The sequence below is a fragment of the Sander lucioperca genome, chromosome 10 (genome assembly GCF_008315115.2).
Source record: "Sander lucioperca isolate FBNREF2018 chromosome 10, SLUC_FBN_1.2, whole genome shotgun sequence".
NCBI classification, from domain to species: domain Eukaryota; kingdom Metazoa; phylum Chordata; class Actinopteri; order Perciformes; family Percidae; genus Sander; species Sander lucioperca.
In genome coordinates, this window is record NC_050182.1 from 11,483,453 (window position 1) to 11,493,792 (window position 10,340).

The window sequence follows — 10,340 nt, forward strand, 5'->3', positions numbered from 1 at the left end:
TGGGGAAACACGTCTCCGACTCACAGACCATCAGCACCGGATCGCCCCAGGGCTGCGTTCTTTCTCCTCTGCTCTTCTCCCTGTACACCAACAGCTGCACCTCCGGTCACCAGTCCGTCAAGCTTCTGAAGTTTGCGGACGACACCTCCCTCATCGGACTCATCTCTGATGGAGACGAGTCTGCCTACAGGTGGGAGGCTGACCACCTGGTGACCTGGTGCAAGCAAAACAACCTAGAGCTCAATGCTCTAAAGACAGTGGAGATGGATGTGGACTTCAGAAAGAACCCAGCCTCACCTGCCCCCATCACCCTCTGTGGCTCCACAATTGACACTGTGGAGTCTTTCCGCTTCCTGGGAACTACCATCTCCCAGGACCTCAAGTGGGAGCTGAACATCAGCTCCCTCGTGAAGAAAGCACAACAGAGGATGTACTTCCTGCGGCAGCTGAAGAAATTCAACCTGCCAAAGACAATGATGGTGCACTTCTACACAGCCATCATTGAGTCCATCCTCACATCCTCCATCACCATCTGGTACGCTGCTGTCACTGCCAAGGACAAGGGCAGGCTGCAGCGTGTCATTCGGTCAGCTGAGAAGGTGATTGGCTGCAATCTGCCGCCGCTCCAGGACCTATACGCCACCAGGACTCTGAAGCGTGCTGGAAAGATTGTGGCTGACCCCTCCCACCCCGGTCACAAGCTCTTTGAGCCACTCCCCTCTGGCAGGAGGATGAGGTCCATTAGGACCAAAACCTCACGCCACATAAACAGTTTTTTCCCCTCCGCCACTAGCCTTCTAAACAAGGCCCAGAATCCATCCCGACTCTCTCCACACCCCACCTCTGGCTCCTCATGCCACTGTACCTACTCTGCTGTAGCGTTCCTTTTTACTACTGTTTAACTTATTTTACTATTTATTTAAATTTATTTTATCGTTATTAATACATACTGTGTGTATATGTTTATACTTATATTGTTTATATTCTTTTTATCCTTCTTATATTTGTATGTGTGACATGCTCCAACAACACCATGACAAATTCCTCGTATGTGCAACGTACTTGGCAATAAAGCCCTTTCTGATTCTGATTCAAATAATAACAATAATAATAATAAAAATAGTAATAAGGGTATGAATGTAAATCTGTTTCATCGGATTTTGAAATTAAAAAGCCATTGAATTTCTAGCACTGAATATTTATGCATTGAAATTATGTATCTGAATGTTTTGCCTCTGAATGAACTTATTTTCAACTTTATTTTTCTAAGTTATATATTATAAATTCCGAAACAATAATTCCATATTCAGATGCAAAATGCATCTTGCTCCAATTCACCAGGCCCAATTCAGCTGCAAAATGTAATTCACTGTTAACATCCAGTAACCCAAGGAAAAGCAATTAATTCTAGATTCTGGATCGGGAGTGTGCTATAGTAGCTTGCAGCCAACTACTGGAAACTTTTTACAATTTCCGTCTGCTATTTCATCAATAAATTCACTATTGAGACTTTTTTATGTGAGAAATCAACTGTGTAGAGTTCGAATATGGGCAACTTTACAAAAATTGATGGCCAATTGCACATTTGCTCCGATGTTGTTGGACTTGAGAAACTCCAGTCTGACGTGACAGCCAGCTGGTGGAGGCCGGGATCGATCGCCTGCTCGCCGGCTGCTCCAGACCCCGCTGTCAGCTGGAGGTCTGTCAGGAGACCCATGGACAAGAGGCATTTATATATGTAGTTCTGTCCTACAGGTGTACATTAGTGTTATGTTACAGTTTTTTTCGATTGCTAAACGACAGTGGGCACAACTGGAGTCACATGTGCAAAACTCTAACTACAGTCTGCACAGCAGCAGTTCATGTGGCCCAAACGCTAGTTCGTTTTTCATTGCTTGAACACAGTTTTCAAAACTCTATACACCTTTCCCATGACTTTAACCACAACGTGCACAACACTGTGGATCTACAGCACTTTGAAATTTAAGCTGAAAGCCTAAGCAGATGTCTTGTTTTAGACTAGTTAGTGAACATACAGAGAAAGCTCAGAAAGCCTTTTTTTGTATACAAACACCAAATAAGAAGGAAACAGTTATACACTGTACCGTTTGAGAATAACAGGTAAAGGAGCAAAGATACCAACATGTCCAGGTAAGATGTCTGAGGTTATGTACACAGCTATAAAAAAAGAAAAGAAAAACACTATATATTTACAATAGTAAAACTGCGTTCGTACTGTTTTTCAGAAAGTAATGGAGATGAAAGCAATGGAAACACCACATTCATTTGTATTTAGAGATGATGCAGACATCCAATGTGTTGAAGAAAACTTGCCGCATGATGCTGGAGAGAGGCAGGATTAGTCACACTATTCTTTGTACTGTTACGTATGTACCTTTAGTTTTTTCACAGTAATTCCATAAATTACTAGAGACAAAATACTATATTGAAGAAAACTGCTGATTTTCATTCCTTCTTATTTACCTTACGTAAAAATTGGTATATATTTTCCTTAAATAAACTATTTAATAGTGTCAAGTCACTCAAATTGTTCAAACTGTAAAGATAAAAAAGTTTGTAATTTCTGTATTGGTGCTTGATGCTAGTGTTTTTACTCTCAGTGTGTTCTGAGTGTCAGTGTGTGTTATCTCAGTGAGGATTATGAATAGTGTTTGGCTGCACTGAGCCTGTTTTGAGACTTGTGTTAAGAGTTGTGTTGCTTTAAATGAGTTTTGCAGGAGATGTGACCTGTTTAGTTCAGGTGACTGTTGGTAGTGCAGACTGTGGCTTGAGTTTTGCACGTGACTCCGTGACACTCGTTTAGCAATAGAAAAAAACTGTAATATATTTTCTATATAGATGTGCACTTATAGCCTACATGCCCAGAGACAACAGATGGGAATTAGTATTGTGATATATCTGGTGTAATACATTTATTGTAAACTGCCCCTGTTTTAAATAAGCCAGTAAATTAATGAAATATATAAGCTTTGGTGCCTCTCCTTAAGTTTAAATAACATTCAATTCAATTCAGTTTTATTTATAGTATCAAATCATAACAACACTTATCTCAAGACACTTTACAGATAGAGTAGGTCTAGACCACACTCTATAATTTACAAAGACCCAACAATTTCAGTAATTCCATTATTTATTATTTACAAATATGTTCAAGAGAGGGGTATCTCTCTGCCATTTCAGACATTGCTATGATTCTGAATTTGTGAACATTGAAAAATAAAGGTCAAAATAAGTTGAGTAAAATTCAAAGGCAAAAAATTCAGATACCTAATTTCAATGCATTAATATTCAGTGCTAGAAATTCAATGACTTTTTAATTTCAAAATCCGATAAAACAGATTTACTTCAATACTTGAGCACTTTACAAAAATAGCACTAATAATGTACTAACTTGAGTCATTGTCGATTGGGGCTGAAGAGTACAAGTTTAAGAATGAAAACAATCTGTGGGTGTGGCCTTAGAAAGAAGTAAACTTAAACCTCTGTAGCCCTCTCCTCATCTCTGCTCGAGTCTAGCGGCTCAAGGCTTAATTAGCAGACATTAGCCAACATTAAGCTGGTAACTAAAACGTGTGTGTATTTCTTTCACAGAAAATGTGGCCTTGCGTGGCAAAGCAACTCAGTCACAACGCTGGGATGGAGTTTATGGAGCTGCCTACAATGCTATTGATGGAAACCGTCATTCTAATTTTCATGACGGTTCATGCACCCACACTAAAACACACACCAACCCCTGGTGGAGAGTGGACCTGCTGGAGTCCTACATCGTCACCTCCATCATCATCACCAACAGAGGAGACTGCTGTCCAGAAAGGCTCAACGGGGCAGAGATTCGCATCGGCAACTCTTTGCAAGACGATGGTATCACAAACCCATTGTGAGTGCTTATTAATAGTCATAATATATATTATATATAAAGGGAAAGGTAAAGTAACAATTGAAACTAAATTTAAAAAAAATACTTTTTATTTTCCTATCTGCTCTGATCAATAATCGTCGCCACAGTTTCCCTTTAGACCTGTGGGAACTGGCCAATGCTAGCAGTGGAGGCATTACTCATTAAAGTACGGTCCAGGATGTCAGTCAGTTTGGAGACTCACACTTTCAACCTCAATCCAGTCAGCCCAGTCACAACAGACCGGTTTCTTTTAGCACGACACTGCAGTCTGCATCACGGAGAAACCACCAACTTGATCCTGACCATCAATAATGAGCTGTTTTCTCTCTTTTTGTCTCTCTTTTAGGGCTGGTGTAATTTCTGAAATCCCTGCCGGGAGATCATACACTTTGACTTTCGCCAATCGTGTGGAGGGACGTTATGTGACTGTGTCTCTACCTGGTTCAGACAGGACTCTTTCACTCTGTGAAGTGGAAGTTTTCGGGTACCGTGTCCCAACTGGTGAGAGTTTAAGAAATAACATATTGTAAGACTTTTTCGCTGTATGTGCACAGAAAGCAACTTCCATAGGAATGAATAAGATGCCATCTTTGAACTATAGACTGTAAAAAAATAATGGACAAAGCTTCAGAAGCCAATGCTGAAGTGGCTCAAACCTGCATTCTATCTAAGTTCCAGTAGGGGACAACTCCTCTAGTTGCAAAAAGAAGTCCTTTGCTATAGACGGCTATGAGAAAATGACCCTAATTCTCACTTGATTTATTTCCTCAATACACATTTTCCTATCGGGTTTATGGTCCCAATAGCTAGTTTCAAGTCTTATTCAATACATCATAATATTCATTTTGTAAATTATGATCCAATGTTTTTTTTGTTTTTTTGACGATAAAGCAGGAGATGCTTTAGGGCGTGGCAACACGCTGACCTGTCAATCATGTTAGAGGCTTAGCAATGCTAACAATGGCACTGTGTACATTAAAGTGGAACTATGTTGTTATCATGTTTGTTTTTAATGTTAAACGTGGCCAAAACAAACAAACAAAAAAGTCAAATAATTAGGTAAACATATTTCAGAGAAATCCCCGTGAGCTAAAACGTTCAGATTTCCAACTGTTCTGAACACTCTGGTTTCAACAGTTTTTTCTACTCTCGGCTAAGGGTTACGCAACTCCAAGCCAGTCTTCTATGATTGGTCATCTGCTCCAGCCAGGCAGGACTGGAGTGTTTTTATTTATTAAGCTACTGCGGTGTTAACATTGTCCCATTTAGCTATATGCTAACAGCAGTGAAAGATGTAATCTTGGCTGCCAATGTTGTTTAATTCCCCCCAATTACTCCTGAAACATTTTCGGTTATGTAGTATTTGGTTTAGAAGCCTTTTCGCCTTTGATGATAGAAAGTGTTGCTATATTTTTTTAGTGTCCACTGCTAACAACAGTAGCTGCGTGCTAACGGCAGATAGCTGTAATCTTGGCGGAAAATGTTGGTAATTTCTCCCCTATTTCTGGTCACATTCCTCCAGTAATATGTCCGGCTGTGTAGTATTTGGTTTAGAAGCCTTTATTGGTGATTGTTCATGGTAGAAAGTCCTGCTTTATACTCTGTCTATACTCTGTATGAGACTACAGGGTCAATACAGGTGCAGCAGCCACGGGCAGTATGAGAATAGAGTATAAGTGTTTTGTTAACATAAAAGGGGGCGTGGCCTAAGTTCATGGGCGTAGTTAAAGTATAGGGGGCGGCTCAGTATCACATGTAGACCACACATAAGTTTCATGTAAATCGGATGATGTTTGTCATATAAGGCAGATTTCCTGTTGTCAGCGGGGGGCGCTATGACCAAAAGTCAATTTTGCCCTGTAGATGACCTCAGGCCTGGACTGTCAAACGTGATAAATTTCAGGCAGATATGACAATGTACACTAAAGTTACAACAACTTCTTCGTTCATCGATAAATGCTCAAAATGGCCGCCACGCCCACACCTTGACTTTTAGGCCTACTTCCTGTTGCCTCTAGGGGGCGCTATGACTTTGTAGTAGTAAATATCGGCCTTTATATGTCCTCAGGGTTGGACTCTTATGAATCCTGAAAAGTTTCGAGACAATTGGACAATGTACACTCAAGTTACATCCACTCCAGCTAATGTAAGTTCAAACTGCCTGTGAGCTTCTCCTGTACTATACGGTAATTTCTCTACTATGCGACAGTAAGTCGCGTGGTTATGACACAATCGTTAGCCTATTTTTACAAAAACGTATACTACGGAGCCATAACGTGAGGTACAAGGTAATGGAGCCTTTTATACATTGTCGTGTTTCTTTAGAAATAAACAATGGACAAATAAAGTCTTTAAACGTGAAGTTATTCGCTGTCAAAGTGACGTTAAAATGAATGGCAGTCAATGGAATGCTAACGTCGGGTGATCGCTTTGTAGAATCAAAATGGCGCCATAGGAGGTTCGAGCTCTGAAGCGAAGCTTACCCCCTTGCCATGCCCTATGACGAAAAGATTTTCTTTTAATAACTTTTCATCTCTAAGGTACGGAGCCCCCTTGGGGTCAGCTGAGAAAAAAAAACTAAACCGTGCGCACAGAATAAAAATCCGTTCCCTCTGTTTCATAAACTGTGAGCACGGATTCATAAACCGTTCACTCGGTTTTATAAAAGTGAGCAAAGTTAGAAAGATATTCACAGATTCGAACTTCTGGGATCAATTACTTTATAGTGAAATGTTATTAAATCACAAATGATGCATCTTTCCTAACGTAGTAAGGTTAACAACAAGCTACAAACTCATTTTCATCAAAATGAGCCGTCCTCCGACCTGGAGAAATAACATTGGTCTCTACGAACAGCCAGTAGTGAGACTGCAGTAAAACTTTCACCGTCTCTCACAACTTCATTGCAACAAAAATACAAAAGACATTGCAACTTTTATTGCAGTTTTTTACAAAAGCTCCCGCAAAATCAGGCATTTTGGACCGCAACAATCTCAAAAAAAGGCTGCGAAATCCTGGAGGGACTGGTTAGTGTCTCTGATTAGACCCTCCCTGACGGCCGGGTAAAGCCCACCTCTCCACGACCAAAGGATGTGACACATAAAAAAAACACCCAATTTGTCTCGATCTTAATGTGATTAAAAGAAGATTTAAAATGACAAGAAACTTTTTTCCCCACGAGATATGAGAAGTCATACATGTTAAATCAACTGACAATTTGTTGTGGTTTTGTTGTAATGATAAGCGCAAACAAGTCCCGGTATAAGTTGAGATTTTTATAGTTATTCTTTTTGCAGGAGAGAACCTGGCACTCCAAGGAAAAGCCACACAGTCATCATTACACAGTTTTGGCCTTGCATATAATGCCATTGATGGGAATCGTGCCAGCACGTGGGAGAAGGCGTCCTGCAGTCACACAGATCACGAGCTGAACCCCTGGTGGCGACTGGATCTGATCAAAACCCACAAAGTATTTTCGGTTAAGATAACCAACCGAGATAGACGTGAACAATTTATCAATGGAGCTGAGATCCGCGTTGGAAATTCCCTTGACAACAATGGCAACAACAATCCCAGGTAATTTACCACTTGTTTATAACATCACTAATATTAAAAAGTCACTATTGGAATTTAGATGGAACACATTTTTCTGTCACTCTGGTGCTAATTATTATATACTATATACTTAACTGATTTTAGGATTAAAAATTGTGACGTCCTGGTCATAACACCACATCTCTGAATGGATTGTAAGGATATTTACTAGCAGCTTTTATAATATGGTCATTTGTAATTTGCCCAGCTATTTGAGTAGCCTAGATGTTTCATGTTCATTTGTTTCTCTAACTTCTTTTTTAACCTTGTGATGTGTGTCGATGTTGTTACTCTTGCAAGGCAAGTTCTCTCTGTCCAAGGCGAATTTCTCCTTAGGGAGACTAATAAAGAGACTTTGACTTTGACTTTGACTCTCTAACCCGCTTTCAGAGTACTTGAGATAAAACAAAATGGCAAAAATAGGTTTAAAAAGGTGGAAGAGAACCCTTTGGTTACAGTTAATGACCTGTTGAAATATCTCAAAGTTACTTGACATCATGATTCAGCAATAACATATAAAGGGCAAAATATGCTTATGGAAGGTTCTTAATTAGGATTCTGTGACAAGAACTTAAAAGAGACATTCATGAAAGTCATTCCTGAAATATCAATATTTTTCATTATCACCTGCCACCAACAGTCTAACAAAGTGAAGCCTATGTCACTCTCAGTGTATGTTGTTTGTCAAATTAGACTCATGGGTGTGGTGAAAATGAGTCATCTATTTCTTCAGCCAACCCAAGTTAATGAAGTGATTTCTGCTTCTTCTACCAGGTGTGCTGTGATATCAAGCATCCCGGCAGGTCAAACTGTTGAATTCCAATGTGTCAACGGGTTTGATGGCCGCTATGTTAACATAGTTATCCCTGGAAGACGGGAGTGGCTGGTCCTGTGCGAGGTGGAGGTGTATGGCTCTGTCCTGGATTAGCTTTAACATTTACTTCATTTGCAAGAATATAGCCAATGTTGTTATATGTACTCAAACTAACCAACATAATAGATCCAGATTTGATGTGATTGTTAATAGATTTAGCTTTAATGTGATTGTTCACATGACAAATAACCAATAGAATTGTGTGCAACATGGAGTTAAGTTTTAGACAAAAGCAAAATGATGGATAAAATGGGTCTTTGATAGTCTCTGTGTTAACATCAGCCTACAACAATCATGTGTGAAACTTGGGCTGGGTACCGCTCAAACACTTTCGATACTGATACTGGTACCGATACCGTGAATTTGATACCAGTTCCTGAACGATACTTTTATTGAAACCAATTTTATCAAAATTCATTCATCAGATCTTGGTAAAAGCTGCATGCTTATTGGTTCACTGACGCTGATAAGATCTTAAGTATTGAAATTTGGTAATGAATGATTTTTTTTTTTTTTTTTTTTTTTTACTCAATACTATGGAGGCAATTCGGTAGGTGTCTAAACAAAATCAAAATTTACCCAGCCCTATGTAAAACAAGCCTATTATATTTAGTACATCGATACAGCAGCTTAGGTGTGTTTTAGAACTGATCTATGTCACTGAGCTTGTGATTGTACTGCCACTGCTGCATTATTGCTGTCATCTTTGCTAAAGTAAAATAAAATCATTAAGCAAGCCTTGCATAATGGTCTGGTTCATAACGCACTCGATTCAACTTAAACACTACTAAAGAATATGGAGTTAAAGAATAAAGTGTTTTTATGCATACATGATTTAAAACTTGAACGGCTTTTTTTTGCCACAACCACATTCATTTAAGCAGACTGTGTTTCTGGACTTGTTTCTCTGATGCCCACTAGCACAAGTTCATCTACTTGCTGAAGTTGACACAGAAAATATTAGAGCGATTCATTTCAGGTGCAGGACTCGCATCTCCAAGACTCAAACTTACTGACTTTAAATAAATAACTGGGGTTATTGTGTTCATTTTGCTTTGTAGTAAACACTTTTGATAAAACCAGCAATGGATTTATTTGGCAGTTTTGCATGAAACATCTGTGACACTATCTTAAATATAATTAAAGCTGCAAGCAGCAATGGACGGGCCCTCGCGCCTTTGCACACAAATCGCCACCAATGAAAACAGAACTCCCTGCTGAGTTCAATGATACCTCACACAAGACTCTACATCATACAGTTCATGAGCTGTGAAAGGGGGCGTGGCCAAAGAATAGGGGGAGGGGCAAACCTTTACCAATAAAAAAGGAAGTCTCTGCTGAGTTCAATGATACCTCACACAAGAGTCTACATCAAACGGGTCATTAGGTATAAAAGGGGCGTGGCTAAAGCATAGGGGGAGGGTCAAACCATCACCAATTAAAAAGGAACTCTCTGCTGAGTTCAATGACACCTCACACAAGACTCTACCTTAAACGGTTATGTCATGAAAGGGGGCGTGGCTTGAGCTGATTTCCTGGTGCCAGCAGGGGGCGCTATGACCAAAAGTCAATATTGGCCTGTATATGTCCTCAGGCCTGGACCTTTGTTGATTCTGTGAAATTTCAAGCAGATATGACAATGCACACTGTAGTTACAGCCACTTTCTCGTTGATCGCTAAACTCTCAAAATGGCTGCCACGCCACACCAACACCGTTTGACGAAAAGTTTTTCTTTTAATAACTTTTCATCTTTAAGGTGTTGAGATGGTACAGACCAAGTTTGAAGTCCATCGGATGAAATCTCTAGGAGGAGTTTGTTAAAGTATAGCTTGACTTTTAGGCCTACTTCCTGTTGCCACTAGGGGGCGCTATGACTTTAAGTTAATATCGGCCTTTATTTGTCCTCAGGGTTGGACTCTTATGAATCCTGAAAGGTTTGGAGCCAATTGGAC

At 39.9% G+C, this 10,340-nt stretch overlaps 1 protein-coding gene across 3 annotated transcripts in view; it reads left to right on the top strand.

The window, feature by feature from the left end:
- The window catches only part of LOC116036026 (fucolectin-1-like), a 59,561-nt gene extending 50,144 nt beyond the window's left edge, over window positions 1-9,417 (top strand). For 2 of the 3 annotated variants that reach the window (XM_031279437.2, XM_031279436.2), the window contains 4 exons: window positions 3,613-3,898; window positions 4,266-4,420; window positions 7,216-7,495; window positions 8,288-9,417. In XM_031279437.2, the coding sequence (XP_031135297.1) occupies window positions 3,613-3,898; window positions 4,266-4,420; window positions 7,216-7,495; window positions 8,288-8,441 (875 nt within the window). In that variant the 3' untranslated portion in view covers window positions 8,442-9,417. The remainder of the gene's footprint in view (window positions 1-3,612; window positions 3,899-4,265; window positions 4,421-7,215; window positions 7,496-8,287) is intronic. The other variant, XM_031279438.2, reaches the window with a different exon arrangement.
- The last annotated feature ends 923 nt before the right edge of the window (window positions 9,418-10,340 follow it).